This window comes from Halyomorpha halys, unplaced genomic scaffold (genome assembly GCF_000696795.3).
Source record: "Halyomorpha halys isolate HHAL.00 unplaced genomic scaffold, Hhal_1.1 Scaffold177.1, whole genome shotgun sequence".
In the NCBI taxonomy this organism is placed as follows: Eukaryota; Metazoa; Arthropoda; class Insecta; order Hemiptera; family Pentatomidae; genus Halyomorpha; species Halyomorpha halys.
Window position 1 is genome coordinate 1,179,503 of NW_027114700.1, and position 24,283 is coordinate 1,203,785.

General features: G+C 30.2%; 2 protein-coding genes across 6 annotated transcripts in view; one reads left to right on the forward strand and one right to left on the reverse strand.

Annotated features, from left to right (window-relative positions):
• Positions 1 to 23,642, reverse strand: part of Pus7 (pseudouridine synthase 7) — a 26,267-nt gene extending 2,625 nt beyond the window's left edge. The window contains exons 1-12 of one of the 5 annotated variants that reach the window (XM_067051848.1): positions 13,596 to 13,861; positions 12,724 to 12,915; positions 12,509 to 12,645; positions 12,147 to 12,261; positions 11,977 to 12,065; positions 10,924 to 11,027; positions 10,416 to 10,551; positions 7,503 to 7,608; positions 6,935 to 7,135; positions 3,716 to 3,872; positions 1,694 to 1,891; positions 966 to 1,176 (exon numbers count right to left, since the gene is read on the reverse strand). In XM_067051848.1, the coding sequence (XP_066907949.1) occupies positions 966 to 1,176; positions 1,694 to 1,891; positions 3,716 to 3,872; positions 6,935 to 7,135; positions 7,503 to 7,608; positions 10,416 to 10,551; positions 10,924 to 11,027; positions 11,977 to 12,065; positions 12,147 to 12,261; positions 12,509 to 12,641 (1,450 nt within the window). In that variant the 5' untranslated portion in view covers positions 12,642 to 12,645; positions 12,724 to 12,915; positions 13,596 to 13,861. Of the gene's footprint in view, positions 1 to 965; positions 1,177 to 1,693; positions 1,892 to 3,715; positions 3,873 to 6,934; positions 7,136 to 7,502; positions 7,609 to 10,415; positions 10,552 to 10,923; positions 11,028 to 11,976; positions 12,066 to 12,146; positions 12,262 to 12,508; positions 12,646 to 12,723; positions 12,924 to 13,595; positions 13,863 to 13,905; positions 13,971 to 23,576 lie in introns of those variants that run through there. The other 4 variants (XM_014418075.1, XM_014418078.3, XM_014418074.3 and 1 more) reach the window with 4 other exon arrangements.
• LOC106679119 (delta-like protein B) overlaps positions 17,027 to 24,283 on the forward strand; it is a 49,399-nt gene continuing 42,142 nt past the window's right edge. Inside the window, exon 1 of the mRNA XM_014418079.3 lies at positions 17,027 to 17,122. Within this exon, the coding sequence (XP_014273565.1) occupies positions 17,042 to 17,122 (81 nt within the window). The 5' untranslated portion in view covers positions 17,027 to 17,041. The remainder of the gene's footprint in view (positions 17,123 to 24,283) is intronic.

A 24,283-nucleotide genomic window follows, 5' to 3' on the forward strand; every position in this document is an offset into this window, starting at 1 on the left:
ATATTATATACATTAATAATAAATGTAAATGAAAGAAAGAAGAGAAGTGGTTAGTAAAAGTTTTAAATTTAAGAAAGAATTATATAGAAGTTATAGATGGGACAAAGGCAATTAGCCGGCATTTTTAAGAATTCTAAAAAAGAAAATGACAACAAAATAAAGGTATCCTTGAAAATGACTTGAGGGTCAAAACGTTGGAAGGTTTTGAAAAGAATAAAGTTGAAAAAAAAAAAGGATCAAATTTGTTTTTAAATAAATTATATAAGATATTTTAATGCACAGACCATCATTTCTAATATAAAAGCAAATAATTCATTTCATAGTAGAAAATCAGTGAAATTAGCAAATTCTTTATAGGAATGCAAAAGCAGTATAAGTGAGCTTTATTTACAAATAAGATTATTCATAATCTTATTCATTCCCTGAAGAAGATTTTCATAAGAAGGAATTTATGAATTGAATACTATTTATTTCAAGAACAGCAACTAAGCCTACAACTGCTTTATATATAAAACAAAGAATGGAAGCCCATCGAAATTGGGTGTTATTTTACTAAATTTTAGTGGTAAAATAAAATAAAACCACAATACAATGCTGATGATATCTGTACAAAATTATGTCCTCCCTCTTGTTCCTAGTTCAGTGAATTATTTTTGATGGAATAAACCAAATATAAAAAAAAAGGACAAACATTATACTATACTATGCAATGGCAAACAACACTTACCAATATTTTATTTTTGAATTAAATTCATGTTACTTATTAATGTACTGATTATAAGATTTATTATTAAGATATCAAAAAAAGTGGTTTGAAAAATAAAAATCATGTCAATCATCCAGGCCATGAGATCATGGATGGAAATAAACATAACTGGCAACTGTGCCTAACATCTTAAATTATCAGTTTATTAAATAAAATTATTTTATGAAGTATACATCATAAATTTGCTAAGTATTATTACCAGGAACTTGATTGTCATCCTCATCAGATTCAATCACCTCATCTTTTTCAACTTCGTTAACCACTTCGTCATTTGTTTCTTCTGTATTAACAACTACTAAGTCACCAATCTGAGGTTCAAACTTGAATTTTTCTATTCTCCTTGAAACTATTTGGTTCCACACTAGACTTTGGTAAGAATGTAGGTACAACATCAATGTATTCCTGGGAATCTGTAAACATTTTATTAATATGTACATATAAGCAAGAAAGAAAACAAATTTTGATGTGATAAAACAATTTTCAACTCCAAATTTTAATGTTATGATAAAGTTTTTTATTTTTCAGCATTCTTCATTAAAATAATATTTTATATGCACATATAATATGGAGATTGAATAACACCATAATTAAAAAACAATAAAATAATATAGTTAAAAAATAATATAATAATATAGTTAAATCTATAAATTTAACAACATTTTTTACTTTAACTTAGTTTTCCATTTCATCTCTTCTCTCTCTCATGTTAGGTAAAATAATAAACATCAATTTATTTTAATAATGAATGCACACAACTGCAAATTAGAAAAAAAAAATGCAACCAATAATATTAATATAGCCCTGAAATAAATTTAAGAATTATAACAATATTTCCCTCATTTAGGTTGGGGAGGGAAAAAGTGAAATGTATTGTATCTAGACAAATCATTTCCAAAAATTCTCTTACAATTAGCTCTAAATACTTACACTTAAAAGAGCTCCATGATAATCAGTTGGATTCTGCTTTAGGGCCTTTAGAACTCGAAACTCGAGAGAATGTTGGTTTCTGGACAAAAATCTAAGACTTTTACCGGGATCACGGGTTTCCCACCAAGTTTCACGTGCTTGCCTTATCCATGGCTGACATTTCTCATCACTTCTTGGTTTCAAAATAAGTTCTACAGCCTAAAAACGTTAAAATGTTGGAGTTAAATGTAATTTGAATTATCAAAAACTAGTATTTTTTTTTAAATTTCTTTTTCATTAAGAATATTATGTATGTATGTAAAATGTAATTCATTTTAATCAGAATCGATACTACTAACCCGGATATGGCTGAGAGTATTAAATTTTAACAATACCATTATGTCCAAAAATGTATCATCAAAGATATAATCCATCCATCTGGAAGGACATAAACGTAATATACCAGTTTGTATCTAATATACAATAATTACATGTTAATGTAATTTTAATGTTAGCCATAACTGGGTAAAAACATTCTGAATATTTGTTCAGTTAGATAAGTTCTATCATAAAGAAAAACCTATTGCTTTAAATATCCTGTAGAAGCTTTCCAACCCACATAAATATTTTATCCCAATGGAAATAAACATACGAATATAATAAACCAAGATGATCATATTTTAAGGGAGGAAACATATTTTCATTATAAAAATCAAATATTACTATGACAGAAGCATTGTTCATTTAAGGCCAGCCAGAAGTGAATAGGGATTTTAAAAACTTTGGTCAGAGAAAATAAATTCACAGCAAATAAAAAATATTTCTAGGTACCAGGAATCAAACTTCAGACCCTTGAGCTTGTCATAGTCAAGGGCATAGAACAAAGGTCCAAATTATCTGGGTTCATTCCCCACCTTTGACAAACATTTATCTAGGATGAACTAGGTATTTCTACCAGGAGTTGTTTTTCTTCAGCTCTCTAATCCATTCCTTCCCTTCCAGGAAAATCTTCCATCCATGCAGGTCTTATTAGTCTTCTAGGGATTTTCTCATGATCTATCCTAAGGAAGTGTTAAACCACTATAGCTTGTATTCTTCTTGAATAGATAAAACAGGTTTAACCTCAAGATTAACCTGTATGGTGGTATTCTACATCCTATCTAGTGGGATCATCACTTCCACTATTTGAAGGTATCTTAGTATCTTTGATTGGATTTCCTTTACGTTTAGGAAAAATTCATAAATTGGAAAAATATTAGGGGATAAGTATGAACATTGAATTATAAATGGCAATTTTAGCCTTTCTTCATAGCTCTTTTATGCCAATAAAATCCCTCTGGACTAAATAGAACATATTTGTGAGTCCGTGTCTTAGCTATAACTGCCTCATTCATAACCTATCTCTTCTTAGAGCTAGATCCAAGAATCTTTTGCAGAGGGCTCAAAACAATAACCTTGAAGTTAAAACTAATGCCACATCATATTATGGTATTACAGTATATACATATATATTTTCTATATATGTGATTACAGTTTCTATGATGTTTATTAGAGAGGCATTATGGCCAAGATCACTCCACAGATGACACATTTCTCAGATAAAGGCTGCAGGATGTCTTCCTTTCTCGCTCTGTTAAAATCTTTTTGGAGATTCATAAAATAGATGAAAACTTTATTTCTTCTCTGTTATACCTCACATGATGAACATACCAGCATCTTCTGTTCCTATATTTTGCTCAATATTTTTATTGGAGCTGACTATTGATTATTCTTTTCATTCTTGGCTCAAGTATTCTGGAGAAGAAGATGTTAATCAATCTTTTCTGAAAGTGCTACACTCTCAACTGTGGGCATAATAAGTTAATGTGTCACAGCCTGTTTAATTAATAATACAAAGTTACAAAAAAAAAATTAGTTTGTTCAATAACAGTAGTAACAAAAATCTCGAACAGGAGAATAACAAGATATAGTCTTCCTCGAAGATGACATTTTGTTCTTCTTATATTCACACTAAAAAACAAGATACATTTATCATATGTTTACCAATTTCCAGTCTCTCATCAGAATAGCTTTGCCAACTGCAAAAGTAGGAACACTAGCAGAGGAGCCAAACCTCTGCAGTCCAAAATAATTTATAAAACCATTTTTGTTCAAACTGTCCATAGCTGCTTCGATGACATTATTTTCTGCTTCTATATTCCTGAAATTAATCAGTATTTTGTAATTAAAATTAATTAGCCAATTTCAAAATTTAAATTTTAAAATGTAAATAGTGGCTAAGAATGGATACATAAAAGAATAAAACCAAGTAAACAATACCTTAAGTACATTTAAGATGATACAATATAACAATATACCAATTGTAACTGGTATTAAAGATAATTTCAGTGAACAGAATTCATGCAACAGAAAAGGAGAGGATTAAATATATATATGTATATATATATACATATACATACTACTAGTAACGGACAAACATTTCACAAAACTACAAATACAAGAAAATTGGGCCAAAAGTAATAAACTAAAATTCAACAGAGACAAGGCAAAATACATCATTTGTACAAGAAAACAGAAATTACCCAACTTAAACGCTACAACAAACACAATTCCTGTCTAACTTTTGACAGGAGACTGAACTGGAAAAAACATATGGACAAAGTTGTAAATAAATCACTGAGGACAATAAATGCCCTTCCTATTGCCGAAAGACTCACTTGGAAGCTGGGGAGCCAGGTTCTAAAAGTCATCTACGAAAGCTCAATAATCTTGAAACTGCTGTACACAATATCTGTATGGGAATCAGGTGCCAAGAAGCCAACCAACCTCTCCAAACTACAACGAGTACAAAGATTAATGGTAATAAGAAGCCTTTAAGACCATATCAAACTATAGAGCCTCAGACAGACATTGTAGATATTTACACGGACGGAAGCAAGCAAGAACACAACACAGGCTGCGCCTTTACCACAGGAAACAACAAAATTACTATAAAGAACTTTGCAGACTTGATCAAATAATCAAGCAGAAAAACTGGCAATACTATAAGCTACAGACTATATATTAAGACAAACAAACAACAAAAAACCTATATTCAACATTTATACTGACAACAAAATAGTTATTTATTCCATCAATCATAAAAAAATTCAAGACTCACTTACAGTACAAATTCGTAATAATTTCATCGAAATAATGAACCAGGGCATAAAATCTTGATTGCTTTGGGTAAAAGGACACAGTGGTATTGTAGGTAACGAAAGAGCAGACACAAAGCGAAGAAGACACGCAGCTTGTGATGACCAACTTCCTTACGAATATAGCTTAGTCCCCCATCTCTTACGTTAAAAAATCTTTACTGACTTAACCGAAGAGTGGAACAGACAATGGTAACTGTCAACTAAAGGACGATGATTACACCAATACATTTGTAACATCACCTCACAAAACTACAACAGAACCAAAAGCAACCATTTCAAACTGACTCAATTTCTCACAGAACACGGACCGACTAAGCAATACTTAAAGAGATTTTACTTACAAAACTCAGATGCATGTAAGTGGGATGGAAGAACTCCAAAAACTTTTCAACACATATTATATGAATGTTACATATATGACAACAAAATATGTAGTTTGTTGAAATCAATTCTACTTCAAGGAGACTCATGGCCCCTATATATATTATATAGAAATATTGTATAACAAATAAAAGAAACAACTTAAAGAGCTCACTGACAACATAGAACTGAAATGTTAATGTGTAGAGCGACAAGCAAATAAAAAAAAAAATTTTAATAATTTTTACTAACACTGTATGTATATAATATGCTATTTTTGAACGGTGTATACACAAATTATTAAAATATTCGCCTCTTCTGTAGGATTTATAAATATTCAAATGAAATTTAAATGATTATTCAATTCGAGTTACCTAATTAAAAGGACTATCAAAGAAAATTTAATCATCATTTTAAGGTGAAAATAAAAAAATGTAACTTAAACAATTTATAATAAGGATTGATTTTATTAAAAAATTCATACTCTACCGATAGATGAAAATTCCTATGGGGCTGTCACAATCTTTCAAGAAAGTATAAACCAGAGCTTTATGATATACAGTAGAAATTAATGGCTAAGAAATAATATCTTGTAACTATTAAAAAAAACATATTTCAAATTTTGACATAATTAATATCATTGAATTACATGCCATTAACTGGTAAGACCTCATATTATATAAATGAGATCAATATGTGTGAAAATAGAATATCATGGCATCAAGTATCTGTTCAATAATTAACTTTTCTAGTGATTAATCTTATCATCACTAACAAAAAACAGAGAAGAAACTGGAATACATTATTGGATTTTGATATGCTTCCTAAATTTCATGGAAAATACATACAAACTTGCACAATTTTTAATTGCATCTGAAATATATAAATGCATTTAAAACTGTAATAATGCCACAAAAAGTATCTGATATCTATGTGAATCATAGCTTTTATTCTCTGGTCATTCAAGAAAATATATCTCAAAGAAGCTTATGCAGGCGGAGACTGTATAAGTGACAGGTTATTTATTGAATAGATATCTTTAAATTCCTATCAGTTGCCTGTTTGTAATAAATTTCCTCACCAAATCTAAGAAGTCATAATAAATATATGGCTGACAATTTCATGAAACAAGTGACATCAAAATATCTATTAAACTGATAGCAGGTTTTGATTAGTCAATCAGAGCTTCGGTGCTCTGAGTGAGGGCATTGTTAGCCAGTGTTCGGTAGTAAATTATAATATGCTTAGTTTAACTTAAGGAGGGAAATTGAAGTAATTCTGGTTAGAGTCTAGGAGGCTCTTTGTAACTAGACAATGAAGGATAAACAAAAGTTTACTTAAAACTCAACTAGAAACCGAAGAAAGCTGAAAGAAAAGAAAATTCTATTAACAATCAAATATACCAGAAAGAAAACAAATCTATATATGCCAGCTCCAGAGAAATTTAGAGGCAAGCCAATGACTTAGGAAATCAAATAATTATATTAGCAATTGTTATTAACCAAAATATCAATTTTTTTTAAATAATTAAAAATATTATAATAATCTGCACAATAAATGGACCATGTAAAAAATAGTAATAGTAATAAAGACTGAAGGTAGATTTTTAATAGTTGATTTATCTCAAATAATCAATATTAAAAATAAGTTTTATTATAATTTTATTGAACTGAACTATGAGAAGTTTTCTAAATGTACTTGCCTGATAGTAATGGTAAATTTATTACCAGACAGTTCACCCAACCGAAGCGATTTTGATTTATATTCATAGTTTCCTATTTTGATCCCTCTTATTGATAGCTGCGCTAATTCTTCAGCTCTCTTCCTTTTTACACACATTTTTTGAGTTGTTATTGCTCGGCGGTCTTTCGTGCCAGCATAAGTAAAGTAGTTAGCTTTCAACCTGAAAAGCATGTTTATTATTCAAACAAAAATATAGAAAAACGTTTTAAATTTATGAAGATCCAAAAAAAATTTCTTTAACTAAAGAAAAGATAATATTGGATAGATGTATACATAGATTGGCTTTAGGTCAACTATGGCTTGACATAGTTGACCACACACAATGCTCTATAAAATATCCGGGTTTTAAGAAATGTTGCTAATGAAAATTTAGATTTAAAGCTACCCTTTTCTAGATAAGAAGTAACAAATTGATAAATATTAAATAAAATACAAAGGACCTGATAAATTAACTTCAGTTATTTAAAATCACTCATAATTCAGACAAATCCATAGCCTCTTAAAAAAGATTGTATATGCAATATAACCTCAGTTTTTTAGAAAGCAGGCAAACACAATGAGTAGTGTCCATCTTCAATTTGACAAGTGTAAAATGAAGAAACTCAGGAAGATTCTTTGGCCAGCATACTCTATCTGCAAAGAAAACTTATGAATCAAAACAAATTTAAAAGAAAAATCATATAAAAATTTAGTTACCTTCATTTCAATAATACTTAAGGTCGTGAGATTGGATGTAAAATATTTAATTTAAAAAACAGTTTAAAATTATTTGGAATATATTTTTTTCGTTATTATTTAACAAATACAAAAACAAAAACAATTAGAGCAAGAAACCTAAAAAAAGATGAATTAGGATTTACTTGCTAAAGATTCTTGTAATTATAATTTAAGTAATTAGTGATTATAATAATTATTTATCACTGAAAATTACGGATGGAAAAATAAAATTAGTAAGTTGATTAATGAAAAAAAAAATAGATTTTACTACAATAATAATTGCAAAAAACAAACAATAAATCTAAAAATTGATAATTTGAATCGAGATTTCTTTAAATAACAAAACTTTCTTCAAATAAAACTAAAATCAAAAAGTAATAACATGTTTGAAAATTGATTTTACCAATTCAGCTATTAAGTTTTATACTAATTCTTTCTAATAAGAATAACATAGGATAATAAGTTAATGATATCAACAAAAATAATAAATTTTGGCTGAAGGACCCAAACCACGATAAGTAACAAGCAAATGAAGTATTGAGTATTATAAGATAACCCATAACATTGTACTGCACATACAGGTATTAAACAGGTCTAGCCCTAGTATCAATCTCTCATTAGTCTTAAGATATGATGATATTATAATTGTTTTGTTTACACAAAATGGAAAAAAAAAAAGTTAAAGGAATTAAGTACATTAGCAATAAGCTTGTAACTTCGCACTATTTTAGCTATGTCCATCATGGAGGGGTCAAATAATTCTATTAAGCCCATTGCTAATAAATAAAATTGCTTGTTTGTCAAGTTGTTTCCAGTAAAACAAAAATTATGAAGGCAAAGTAAAAGTCATTAAAATAACTGAAATTCAGCAACTTCGGCCACCACTCGTCTCTCTGTTAAGCTGTTTCTCTCCAGTTTTTGGACAGAGCATCACCTGCAACAGTCAGTCCAGTGAAGCCGTTCATCTAGTATCTTCCTCGGGATTTGAACCTTGTCTATTCTTGTAAAATATCCCACCCACCAATCTGAATTCCGTTGTCATTGTAAAGAGCCATTAGTTCGATGTCTCCAGCCTCCATTATTATGGATTGCAGATCTAATCGAGGATTGGGCATTCAAATTTTGCGAAAGCTAATACCTGAGTGTTTCAAGTATTCTAATCCAAAGGCCACCATGTGAGAATCTTGTACCGGTGTCTCTAGGCAGACTGTTGGTACCTGAGGGAGTTAAAGTATCATCTTAGCAAGCAGCCTCGAGTCTGCAGTGGTGCCGGTTTTGAATTTGGCTTTTATTTTTTGGCAGCCCCATGGGTTGAAAATCGTGGTGGTTTGAAAAAAAAATGGTGCGCCACCAACTGTAACACAGTAGCAACTATTTTCATTCATTATCAGATCGTGAATTTCAGGGTTAATGTGGTTTCTGGAGCTCATCTTTCTTCCAGGATAGATGAATTTCTCTACTTTCTCAAAAGACAAATTTCACCGAACTTTCTTTTGAAACTTCATCATTATTGATAGTTCTATCACAGCGGACAGTATGTTTTTGTTTGAAATTTCTGGTGTAGTATATATCATTATATAGAAAAAGGCTGATAAAACCGTTTCAGCAACTATGTAAAGCCTTAATTGAGTTGCGACTATGTTCATAACATAATTTTGAGGATTTAGACTTAAGTAACCTCACATGAGGAAGTTAGAAGGAAACAAAGGAGTACATTTTAAAAATTTTCTAATAAAATTATTTTTTTGCCTGAACCAAATACGTGAAATTATCAATAATTATTAATGAATTTATCAATATTGAAGTATAAATTTGTTTATAGGCACAGATAGGAAGAAAAGATGAATCTTATTAGCAAATTTGTCACTTGCATCTCTTTACTTCTAATCTTCTGATACACTCTTACATTTCCATCCTTTAGCCAACCTCTTGAGAATGGGTAATGGTGAGAGACAAGGTTGACAATTTGGCAAAAGCTATCTTCATGAACAAATTTAGATAGGCTCTCTACTAAATGCTAACCTTGGTTAGTAGGAGTTTTGTAAATTTTACAAAATTGAATTGCTATACCACAATTTTTGCAGTATGAAATACATTGTAAGATATCTAATTTCCCAAATTTATTGATTTTCTAATTGCTGTGAACTTTACACTTACCTTTTGCAAATGTTAATTTTTGATAATAATAATTTTATTTTATTTTAAATTGTATCAATAAAACCTCAATTTTTCAACTGAAACAGTTGGTTTCAAATTTTGTAAGTTTCTGAGTAAAATATTTATTTCAATTTTCAAATTTTTTTGGAAAGGCTTTCACACTATTGGGAATTTTTCACTTGCCTGTTGCAATTGTTGGTTCTTGATAAAAATTTTCTTTTTTATTCAAACATCATATTGTACGGATAAATGCCTAATTTCTTATCATAAAAAGGTGTGATTGGTATTAGTTTTTAATGTTAGTAACTCTTTGGGTAAAATATTTTACCACAAGCTTCGCAGTTTGAAATACATTTTAAAATTTTAATTTCCCAACTTTTTGGGTTTTCAAATAATTGGAGGGGATGATTTTTTCACCCTACTTATCCAATAAGGAGAGTCCAGGATATGAATATTGTTTTTTTAGTTTATTATGAAGGATGTTTTTGCCAACAGCATATGTTATAATACACTTTCAAGATAACATTAGCAAGTAACTTATTCTATGATTTTAATTATAGTATTACCTTTCTTTGTCGATTTTCCAACTTTAATAACTGTAACATCTTCCTTAGACACAGTATTACTGAAAATTCTTGGTCCATAGACACTTTTTAAGGTTTTATGAATCAATGTTCTTTCCTTTTTATCTTTTTGAGTGACCTGTTAAAAAATACATTCCATTAAAAAACCATTATAGACAGATAGAACCCCTACTAAATAGAGGGTCTTTTGAATAAGGATTCCAAAAAAGTTGATTGAAATATAGATATTTCATTAGGAAAAAAAAATTGTAACTGTTTACACTAAGGCTAGTGATTATATTATAATAAAAATGTGAGCAACTCCAATAGATCAAACACAATAAAATGGACTTAATTTGAAATTGTAATTCTCTGATGGATTAGAGATCGAATGAGAAGGTCTATACAGATAAATAAATTATTAATTGTTATCATTTTTTTTTTTAGTCAATGACAGTTCAAATATTGGTAGTTTTCACAATTAATGTATGTGGAAACAAAAAAAACATACATCAATTTCTGCAACCTGTTCATCATCTTCTGATTTCAATATTTCCTCTATTTTTGTCCATAGATCTTCAGAAATAATACTTTTGTCAACCTCGAGCAGATTATCTAAAATATAATTTACAGAATCAACTATCAAATTAACTTGCTACACATTCATTTAAGATTAATAAGAGATTTATAAAATAGATAATAAAAATATTCAAAGTATCCCAATATTATTTTAAGTTTTTCCATAAAGTTAAGTTAGTCTCAATTATGGAATATTTGTACAGGAAAAATACTGTTCTAAAATTTATGTATTATGAAAAAAACAAAACAAATAAGACTGTATCTGAACCCTTGATAAGAATGGCTTAAATTTCTCCTAAATGCTTACTATGCTTTTTAGCATTTCAAGTACAAATAAGGCGAGTTCTCAAGTACATTTTATCTTGGAAAAACCCTTATTTAGAATTGAGCTTCAATTATTATTTTATTAGTATGATGACACTAACTAAATATCAAGTTTTTAAACACTGATGACCAGCTAAAGATAACCCATGAAATTTGTAGCTGCACAAATATGACAATGACTTCTAGTTATCTAATAGTTGACAATCTATGTGTTAACCTTTTATAAGCTGTAAGTATATTTCTGAATTTGAGATATTGTTCCTACTACTCAATTTTATAAAAAAGACCAGTAAAGACTTCTTATTCTAATTTCAGCCATTCAACAGATAATCCCAGCATATGAATATAGACCAGATGGGTTTTTCGGAGTTAGGGGACTCTGAAACACAAAGAGTCCAGAAACAAACACACATTTCCATTCATTAATCTCTGCGCATCAAAACTGACCCAATTACGATAATTTTCTTACCTAGTAGTGATAGGAAAATAAAAATAAAGTTTTTAATTTCATTAATTTATTGTCATTGAAAACAATTTTAATATATGTTTGGGTTGCTGTTTTAGATATAAAACAGTAGAATATTAATCAATAGGAAAATATGCTTAACTACTCTGAAACCATTCATAGGATGTGAAGAATGTAAATAAATTATATAAATACCTTCAAGAACTACTTCAGGAATGGATGTTGAAGTTAATTCTACTAATTTACCATCTGAGTCTATTTCATGAACCTGAAAATCGGTGAATCTAAAAAGGAAAACTAATATAACCAATCATGATCATTTAAAAAAAGTTTAATTTATACTTCTTCATCAAAAGCAAATTCACCTGTGCTTTAAAATTCCGGTAAAACCATCATGACTTGAAACATATTTGGTAATACCAACATCTTCTTCTGGAATTCCATTATGCAATGCCTCATCATCCGGATGTTTTCTTTTATCTGGAAAGGAATCAATGATGTATTTTTTACGAATTTTAATTTTATATTTGATATTGTTGATAAATTATTAGTAATAAGAATTTTCATTAAAAAAATTCTAATTGTGTTCTGTTGAGAAGAAAAATTTCAACATAAGATTGATATTAAAAATTAAATGAAATTAAAGATAATCAGGTAAAAAAAATATTTAAGTGAGGTAATAACAATTTAGCAATAAATTAATCATAATTAATTCAAAGCTACTCACTCTGTCCAGAATATTTCTCTTTTGTGCCTAACCGCTTGTTACTTGCTGCTTCTTCCTTTTCTTTACTGAACTGTTGAAATTTGGCTAATATTGAGCTTGCTACTTCAGATTTCTTCTTAACTTCATTTTCCATTTTTCTGGAGATTAAATAAAACAATCAATAAAGATCAATAAATTATTCAGTGTACATCAAATTCCAAGTTTTATCTATTTACACTTTTGTTTATCAAGAATAGTACAGGAGAGCGGGTTTGGTTACATTCTTTTTATTCAGAGGCAATGAGAGGTCCAGCATTGTTTGAAATTGTATGCTTTTGAATGATTATTGAAAATAGTGATCTTAACTGAAGTATTCACGACTTTGAAGACATTAAAAATCATTATCATGCTTTTGTTTTTTCCCAAAACTAAAAAAATGAATAAAAAGTAAAGATTTTGTTCACACATATCCTTATTAATGGGAGATATTGGACACATACCAAAACTCCTAATTTTGTAAATAAAATAGTGCAGGTACACCAAAATAGAAGAAATACTAGTTAAATTGAATTATTTTGTAAAAACAAAATAATGTTTGTAATAATAATAAATATACTTGTGGGAGCTACAATTATTTAATGCCATAATACATTAACTCTTTTTACTTTGAACAAAGATAGCCAAATAGATGTGAGAAGACCCTTAAAAAAAACCCAGTAGAATGGTTGAATATGTATTGCAGAACATACACTTTGTATAAATCATTGTATATTCTATAATTTGAAATGTACTTTTTTAAAGAGTACAGAATTGATTTTAATGTATTTGACTATTTAGTTTGGATTACTTTGAGTGTTCAATATTTTTACAGGAACCCGAAGTTCTGATCAACAGGCCTAAAAAGGTTTCAGTAAGGAGTTGTAGTTTTGTAACTTTAGCATAATCAGGCTGTATTATCAGTAAAGGAAAAACATGATTTTACTAACATCCAATAACAACAATCAATAGAATAACACAAGACAGTGGTAAAGAATTTGCATAATCAACAACTTTAAACTTCTTTAAAAATTCTCAGAGTAGAAATGAGCATTTATTTTTTCATCCCTACCTGCATTGAAAAACAACAAACCCGACTAAACAATTCCCTCTGTGTTGTATTTTCCTAAACATCAAAAGAGTAAACAAAATTTTCTTTCTTTGATGTATGCAACACCTCCGGTTTTTAATGACACGCGGGTGTACACTTATATTAATTTAAGTAAAATCGACACGATTTCTCCAGAGTATTTGTGAGGTAATTATTAAATAATTGCTAAAAATTAATATCAGGCATCTTTTACCACAATATTTGCAAATATATTAAATTTTAATTGACCAAGGTATAATTTTCATTCAAATTTAATGAGGTAATAACCTACCTACAAACAACGTTCCAACAATTTACGATGACAATCAGTTACGACTCGTTCGAAGGTTTGTCAAGTTATTAATTTCTAGTACTCTTTACTTGGCGTTCAGGAACGAGAAGAAAAATTGTGACAAAATATTTTTGTACTTCTACTAGGGCTCATCGTTTAGTCCTATTTTATCACAATTAAACTTATTGATAAAATTAGTTGCACGTCCATGAGCATAATGTTATTTTTTTGTTGGAAACAAGTCGTTATTTTATCTTATCTTTATAACATTTTTTTTCCCTTACCTCTTTTATTGTAAATATATATATATATAACAATATTAATATATACCTGAGTATATAAACATGTAATTGGTGCCCTTCCTTTGCCATATGGCATTATAAGGGGTTGGGCTGGGTCCGCTGAAGGCGGGGGTTACAATATTGGCCCAGGAGCCACTGGCCGGGGGATACAAAGAACGGGGAGGGTCGCTCCACTGGCGGATAAGATGGGTTAAGATGAGAGCCTGAGCCCTTCCCTCGGTGAGGACGTCGACCAAGGGGACAGTGCTTTGCTACCTCCCTGGTCTTGGTGGAGGGGCGACCTCTCTGAACAGTGGGTTAGCACATGCCTCCAGCCCATCAAAAAACTTGATGTACCTGAGGCCTATGAACTCCGGCACAGAAAGGAGCTGGAACTGGGATAGCATGGAGAGCACTGTTCCTGGCTCTTTGAAGTGAAGTTCCTCTGACTATTCGCGGAAGGAGGGAATTTTGGAAAATCTGCAGCTTTTTCAGCATGGTCTTGAAGAGGTGTCGTAGGAGCAGGACGGCATCAGGGTAAACCCTGCGAAGACTGATGTCTTAGTCAAGACATCTTTATAACAAAATCTTTTTCATGTAGTTTACTCTCTCCATCATAATGCTTTATACGAGAGTAAAGACCGAGTACTACTAAATACTTACCTATAGCGTTTCGTATTCAAATAAATAGAAAGAAGAATTAAAAATGTTTTATTGAACACCTGGTACATTACTCCCTCAACGACATAGGCACATAACCCAACTTCGGCTTCACTGCAAGCTTAGAGCAGGAAGGAATCAAGATTCAGGTACCGGATAGTACCGTACGGATATTCTTCACATTCTAGTCAGAATATCGGGAGTGACTAACCTTCTCTAGTTCGTATCTCGGGGCTGCTGAGCCTTCAATTTTTTTAAATCACAAATATTGCAATGACCTCAATATGACTTCACCAATTTTCACGAAACTTAGGAGTGATTTAGGGCTCTACAATTTACACAAACTGGACCTAATTAATAAATTAGAACTGGACATATAAATGTAAGATATATAAAATGTTTGAGAAGTTTTTTTTTTATTTAATAATACTTTTTGCTCCCTTATAGACATTAAATCTAAAAATTATTAACATGAGTTGAAAAAGCGGAAATTTAGCTTTCTACGACAGTAGTAACGAAGGATTTGGATAAAATTAAGAGGATTTATAAATTTTTTCGTTAACGCGGGAATAAGAAAAAAATATATATTCTTCCAAAATTTGTAATTTTGTATTTATATGAAAATTCGTATTTAAGGGCTCCAAAAGACGGTAAAAACGAATCAGACTTGATTTTCCCTTTAGAAGGTATTTGGTCTACTTAATTAGAAGCTTTTTTGTAATGTTTTGTTTATTTAATACGATCAACACTCCTTTGTTCTATTTCTTCTTATATGAAAAACAAATCATTAGATATGTTATAAATATTAACTAAGAAAAAAGATATAAAACATTTTTTTTTTTTTGGCCCCTAGAAAGTGTCATTCAAATATAATCGTAGCCTCTCCATGTAAGAAAATTTCGGGGTCACGCCCGACGTACGGACTTGTGTTTCATTTTGATTTTCAACAGGTTACGTAAGATGCTCAAAGCTTATTCTAAACGTTTTAACATGGTATCGACTCATATTTCTTTATCAATACTGAATATATTGTAGGAAGATATTCCGGGTAGTGGTAAAGAAAGAAAACAACGTTTCGTCCAACTTTACTGGGCTTTATTAATGCTAATTAAGAGCAAGATAAAAACATTGTAAAATATGATAGAGCAATAAAATATAAATAGAAATAGTGAAAACATTATGGTAATAAGGAACGTTTTTGTTTTAGAAAACATCAGATCTTTCCAACCATTTCTTTCAGATTGTGACGAGTCATATATCGACCACTACTCGCTATATTTATTTTTACGCGAATATTTTAAAAGTAAGATAAGTAAGGCCATCCTAGAATGGATAGGGATGGTTTTTACGCCGTATTATATCGAGAAAACATGTTTGTTTTATTCTTAAATTATTTTAATTAAACAGCTCGCTGTTATAAATAGTTGATCTTGATGTTATTTTCTGTAAAACAAAACTTAAAACCTGCTGTTAACATCATCCAGGTCATTTTTGCTCATAAAATGTAAACAAAAAAAAAACTACTACTGAAAACTTTGTTGATTTTTTTTTTTTCATTTTCGACCCTTCAAACAGATATATTCATAATTAGGATGACATTTTGTGCAAGAATTTCACAATAAATAGATTTTTATCCAACTTACTCCTATTCTCAAAACACTATGGACCACCCCAAAATAAGACTGACAGGTTAAGATAAATATCTAACCCACAAAGTTATTCAAAAAGTGCTCGATATTCACGTCTTCCAAGGTTGATTATGATACTATTGGTTTATTTCAGAAAAATAATGCGACAGCTTATAAAAGAAATAATATGGTGTGACTGTATTCGATGAAATGGAGGTTTGTAATTTCGAATTTATAAATAAAATTTTATGTTGTTGATAACCTTTAGACTAAAATGAGTCATTTCTTAAATAGAGAAAACTATGAATCGTTGGTTTGTTTCACATTTTGTGAAGTCAGGCGGGGTGAAACCGTATCAAAGATAAAAGACCGGTTATAAAACGATGAATCAACTGAAGAGATCGCTGACAACACACTCTCGGAAGGAAAACATTTCTCTCGGCGCCCGGATGCCGTTGCTAAAATCTCTCCGAATGCAGGAGCTACCAGAAGACGAGAAGGTGAAAGGTAGGCTGGTGTCCCGTTAGTCTGTCAGTAGGTCAGGCCGGGCGGAGAGGCGGCTCAGTCATGTTGAGGACTTGCATCCTGCTAACGCTTCTGGTCGCGGTTGCCTCTGCGGCCAAGTACCTACCAAAGTGGAAGAAACAGGTAAATAGAAAGAAATTATTAATCATTTCCTGCCTTCTTTCATTCCTAAAGCTATCAACGATTATTCACAAAGGAACGAGGTAGACTAATAATATTTTTTCTATGTTATGAACCTTACCCATCCTTCCGTTCAAAATAAAACGTAGAATTAAAATCAGAACATTTAACGTAAATTGACCACTACAGAATTTATGTGAAAACGTTACATATATTTTTTATAACTTCGAGGATTCTTTCTGATTGTTTCTAGAATGAAGCATTAATTTTTATTATATATATTTTTTAAAATGGTATAAAGTTTTTCGAGTCACGGAGTCATAACTTTATGCGAAGATGGATAGTTTTTCGGCTCTGATAATTTGTTTTCTATTTTATTTTTTAATTGTTTTGAATTTTGAAATACTCACATCCCACAATAATTTATACAATTTAGTCTTAAATTGTAATGGATTAAAATATGGAGTTTAAAATAATGTATTTAAAATTGACATAATTTAATAATTAGTATACCTAGTGTGAAGTATTTTGAATCTTGTAGAAAAAAGTAATTATGAATCGGGGAGCGACACTCCCTGAAGGTCTGCCACAGGGTTTATTCGACCTTTGTCACGCCACTGCAACCCCCTTAATCCTGGATGCGAACTTGAAATTTTAATTAAATTATTTTAATTTTAATAGTTTCCTTCTACGTAAAGAGATTCATCGAGATTCTTCTTATTTTCGTACTGATCCAATTTTAAACTTAGACACCCAAATTAAATTAAATATTTCTTATCTGTATAGAATATCTACCTCACTATTAGACCGTTTTATGAAAGTAAAGGAGCATTAGGCCTAGAGAAAAAAATCAAAAATTAAAAAAAAGAAAATAAGATGCTATTGGGATCGTAAAAATTTCTAGTTGAATATTTTTATTTGAAAACCTTTTATAATACTCCCCTATAAATGAGGGACCAATGACATGTCTTTGTTTCTTTTATTTTCTGAGAAAAATATTACATTCCTAAAATACAGCATTTTAATCCTCCCCCACCCTCATATATACCTACCCTACTTCCATATAATAACAGAACATGCCTAATTTTATTTATCATTTGACTTAGGGCTATCTTTACCTCTAGTAATTTTTTTCAAATGAATAAGAGATATTTTAGACATTTGGCTATGAAACACTTCAGTTTTCCGCTGGCCATTGAACCCGCATTGCTTTCCTCCGTGCGCTAGAACACCTTCACCTTGTTGGTCTACATTAACTACATTAAATACTACTTTCATATTACAGTTATCTAGTAATATATTATTAGATTATTATTTCTTTTCCTCTTAAGTATTTGAAGGTTATTTTTCTTATACGAGTTGCAAAACTCTTGATTAGTTCTCAATCTCCATTAATTTTCTATATTCAGATTTGACAGAGAAATATTTAATAAATTGTCCTAAATTGGGCAATGTGGATTTCCAGGTTTCGGAACCATCGAAGGTTTCTGGATGCATCAGTATCTTTTATGTATTGGATTGTCAGGATATGCGGTGACTTCCGAAGTTATATCGTAATTCAAAGTAGCAATGTTTTTTTATTACATTTCATTGTTTTACCAAGAATTAAGAGAAACATTATCTTTCAACAATTTTAAAAATATCTAAATCATATTTGAAATATTCAATACGTCTTAAAACTTGCCATGCTGCAAAGTTTTAAAAGAACGCAATTGAAATCTTAATTGGCAATTGTCACAAGAATAGTGACAATAAAAATTGATAATGGGTTGGCTATAGCTACGTTTAAATTGATAAATTTCAATCAATAACATTGACAAATTCATATTCGAATATTAGTAACTCTTTAGAAATTTAAAACATTCATAACAATCAATGCTTATGCAGCGTTACATTAAAATACTTACACAGATAGACAGGGATAAAAGACCTCTCCGCATGAATTAGAAAGTCAAAGATAGGAAGATCGGTTTGGTGAGGCCTCTTGACCCTCGTCGATCTCAGAATCAAATATTGGAGAAATGGACCCAGAGACGGGTCCACTGGCTCCGCTTACAGTTTCTTCCTTCATTGAGGTCGTTGCAACCGAGAGCGTTAAGGACGCCTTAACGTGAAGCTCCTTAGCATCCTCGAGTCAGAAACGGAGTAGCACAGTGATTCAAAACGCACTTTTTGGGGACGAAATTCTGCTTTAGGTGTTCTCTTTGCAGCCGTGCGGGTTGGGGACAGGTCCCAATGCGTTCGGTTTGGAACGTTGTGGGTTCGATTCCCACCTGGGGCAGTTAAACATTCCTTTTTCTGCGGTCTCGAAGAATGAATCTTGACACTCCCACCTTGGTTAGTACGCGGCGGCAACCTCGGTAGCCGTCAGGGATGGCAAAAAGGACCACTAGAGCCCACTTGCCGGACTTGTTCCCCCACCAAATACCAGTACCAGTACTAGTAGTATTGATAGGATCACAGCTTGATATTTTTTTACGATATTTAACAAAAAAAAAATTCTCATTTTTAATTGTTTACATTTCTCAATATATCCAAAACATAATGGCGAAATATACACATTTTATTTTTGTTACGCTTATTTCTGTATAGGAATTTTTTTAACCGGAGGACGAATCGAGGTACAGTTACAAATATACTTTTATATGGAGGTCATTCTAGGTCGTCACCCAGGTCATGATACCCACATTCTATGATCTTGGTGAAACTTTGAAAAATTAATCTTATTACTAGTCATATATCAACTAAAATTATTTATTTCCTCATTACTTATAGTATTCATTAAATTAATTTTTTGAAAATAAAAATCTATACCACTACATCCCATGAAGAGTTAGGGATTGAGAACTTTGTAAGGAAGTATTGCTTCTTGAACAACTGTGGTAGAAGGAAGTGATTTAATCAACCGCCAGATTATTCCCCAATTAAGGATACCAAGTTTATGAGGCTGGGTGGAACCCGGAGGGCTTCCGAACCCAAAGCGTTGACTCACGGCTAACGCAATAAATAATTATCTGCCACCGTCGTATTCGAGCCCTTGTCCTTGGAGTTGGTAGCACGGTGCCTTACCCACTGAGCCACCCCGTTCCTCAAATTTATGTTTTAATATTACGTATTTAGCACAGAAATTTTAACGTGAACTGACTCACTTAAAAATTTTTCAGGAAGATTGTATGTTTAAAAAACAAAAAACCTTAAATGATAAGATAATAGGAAAAAATAAAAATATTAATAGAATAAATTGTGCCAAGTTTCTCCGGGTAGATCTTCAGTACGATTTTCCTGTTGAAAACTTCAATTTGAACATTTAAATATTTTCTCATGGTAACTTTTTTCCCCAGTCTCCTAATTGTAAATATTCCTATAGTAAAATACGAATGAAAAATACGTTACGCTTTATCAAAAGCGTAGAAGTGACTTTAATTTTATAAATTGTACATTAAAAACCAGAAATAAAAATGTTTGATAAAAAAGTGACAGATTCACCAGGCTCTGTTAGGAACCATAAGTGCCTTCTAGTTAATATGAGCTACCTCTTCAAGAATTCCTTTACCACTCTAGGCTCCTGGCTCCGTTGCCTTAATTGAGTTTGTAGAGATGTATCGACTTCTTTCCCTTCAAGTAAGATAAGATAAAGTACAGCTGTTCCCGAACTGTGGGGTGCCTCAGGCGAATTCCACTATCTCAAAATATTATAAAAAAAGGAAATAAAAAACGTTAAAATTATACTAGCAAATATACAATATATTCCAGTATTTACTTTGCTCTGTTTCTTCTTATATCCTTACATATTCAACAGCCCTAAGGATAATTATGCCGACATTTTATTTTATTTTTTATCTTAATAAGGGTTCCAAGGAAATCGCAATTTTTTTGAGTACAAGAAAGATGCCTTGTTAAAAAAAGATCTAATGTCAGTCAATGAAATGTACATCTATATGATCCTCTTCACCCATAATAAACATGAAGTCCTAAAACATAAATATTACCTCTAGACTTTTTATTCCCATTATTAATTGCCACCTTGCAATATAATGTAATGTTTGATTTAAAAGAATTCTCCTATGTGGTATTATTTATCGCATACACAATAGTTACCGCTAAAACTTTCCATTTTTCTCAACATACCCAAATTGGAAGTTGTCACTCACAGGGGATTTTCGAGGTTATCTTCTCTGTAACCACGTCTCTTATTAGTTTGCTGGTGTGACCCATAGTGTGATAAAGTGTATGTTTGTTTTAGTCTAAAGTTGTTTATGTTAATGTGATTTTGCTTTTTTACACACAAGAAACTTCTATTATAATTTTTAGTATTTTAGTTTAAAAAAAGAAATCAGTTTTTAGAAGTTGATACTTCTTGCTGAACTTAAATCTTTGAAGGTTATGTTTATATGTGTTTACATTGTTATGAATATGTATTTGCCCTTAACGAGAGATGCCTTTCGTGTAAGTGATGTCAGAACAGTCAGAATGTAAGACAGTGCTTGTATATACAAATAACAACTGTCCCCATAGAAAAGTATCGGGCAGAAAATATAAAAGTTTATGTTATAGATAAGATAAATGTTTTGAAATAAAATGATGCGCCAATTCACTGTCAAAGGGTATACACGAGGTAGTTAGCAATCGCGCATAGAGAGATGGTTGATAGTAATATTAACTATCAAGAAAATCCTGATAGTGGAATATTACTGACAAGATAGCAAATGCCATAGTTTACATGATGATAGAGGTTAGGACTAGTGTAATCATTCACATTACCATCATCTTTGAACCTTGTTTTTTTTTAATCTAATTTCACGGTTTTGAAGATTTGGAAGATATATATTTATTTTTAATAAATATATTTTTCTCAAAAATTTAAGAAACGATTTTTTGTTTTATAAAACCTACACTACATAGTCTAAGAAAATGATAGATCCCTCAAATTAGCTATAAAATATTCCCAAACATATATGCCATGTTTAAGCATATAATAATGTTTAATTATTATGAAAGATTTAAGAATATATTTTATAATTTGAAATATAATTTGTTATTACGTAAAACGAAATATCTTCGCTTAAGCTGTGGTAAATTATTAGTCCGATAAAATAAACAATAGGATTTTCATAATACTTAATAAGAAAAAAAATAACACATCATTTTAGAAACATTTCTATTCAACCATGATTTTATAAGATGAATATATGTTTAACTTTTTTTTTTTCTCGGAGAAATGTTTCGAGACATCTCTCTCTTTTTTAAATACTATATATATTTTTCCAGACTTAGATGGATACCTAATGTTTATTCTTCAAAATACAGATTCAATATTGTAAGTAGTTGTTTTTATAATAATATTTTAATGCTACTAGAAATAGTTTTTTCCACTTCAACGAATTGTTATAAACAAATTTCCAAAGATTTATCCGGATGATTGGAACAAAATGACTCAAGGATGATGACTTATTAACTATTATTGAATATTATTAAAATTTTATTTTTATTTTTCGTATCTACCAGGATAAGATCAAGCAAAGATATATTTTTTTAATGAAAGTACTCTTTATCATTTGAATTTTAAAAAAATATTCTTCTATGCTGCAAAGTAATTACATACATTAAAAAAAACTTATTTTTTATCTAGTAGCTTATATATGTAGTATTTAAAAACTAACTTGAGTATTCTATCATCTCTGAGAATTTAGATTTAGTGGTTTGTGTAAAAGAAAATAATTTATAGTAAGGATTGAGATAAGGAATATTTTTTTTCCCGTTTTTTTGGTATGATACACAAACTTTCTGCAAAATTTCTTGGGATCTTGAATAGTTTTCGAGAATAACATTTTTAAATTTGTCACTATATTAAAGACGTTCTTTAGTCGAGGATTCAGATCGCGCAAAATTATCAAAACTAAAAGTTTATTTAAACGAAAATTATAATAATAGGGAAAAAATTTGTAGATTTTATAAGTGTAGTGATAGAATTTATTGTAACATGATTCACCCAAATCTCAAGGGGAGTATGTCGTAATCTAGGTGATTTTACATAGAATGACCCTTAACTGGCGAGATGGTATTTACTTTGTCAAGACACTAGTGATCGTAAACTTTTTAATTAAAATTATTCAATTAAAAATCAACCCAAGACCTTGAGCATCTTAAATACTGTATATTAACTCACATTTAATCGTTTCTATACCAAAATGTTTTTACAATTACTAACTGTAATCGAAGAGAACATTTTATTCACTAGTTATTTAACATATATATAATTTTACCTATAACATATATATTTTACGTAATATATTCACAAGAACAGGAAATTCAGGCAAATCCCCACAAAATATTAATAATAAACAAAACTATTTGTCATAACCTTTTGACTAGAAGAGTAAGTAGTAGAGAAATTTTTGAAATTCAAAATAAATAAATAAAGTAATGTAAGAATAGAAAAAGTAATATAAAAACCTACTGAAGTGATGAACACTACGGGAGCAATATTCAAACTACAGCGTGTCCCATGACCGAAGGTTTAATAATGTTTATAAATAAATAAATAAACAAATAAATCTTAGATTCAGTGTTTCTTCTACCAAATATAGAATATGTTCAGGACACAACAACACCTGTACAAACAAGACATACATCAATATTTATTACTAGCCATATTTTAAAATTGAGTATAACATCGATGTTTTAAATTTACTTGTTGTGTATATTTTTAATATAGTTGTAAATATCAATAAATTAATTTTTTTTTAACTTGTTAATGCAAATTAAAAATGCACGAATTCTCCTGGAGTTCAGATTTATAATCATGAAAAAAAATATACCTAAGCATTTTTTTCCGAATCCTTTTTTTACGATTTATCATGGCATTCGAAATTGTAATCTTGAAATAAAAAGATATTCTTAAGCATTTTTCTGACAAAAAGTTTCTTTACATGGCATAGAAATAGGCAACTTAAAAATTTGTATAAAACGTAACGTCCATATATATATATATATATATATAAGTTACAGTCAGCTGGTACTTCGATGTCAGCTGACTGAGCAGATCAGCTGATCATGTGTATATATAAAGATGTGCTGAACCCAATAAAGATAGTATGTTACAGCAGTTCAAACGTGTTACATCTTATTCCTTCTTCTCTTTTTTGACATTTGACTTTCGCCGAT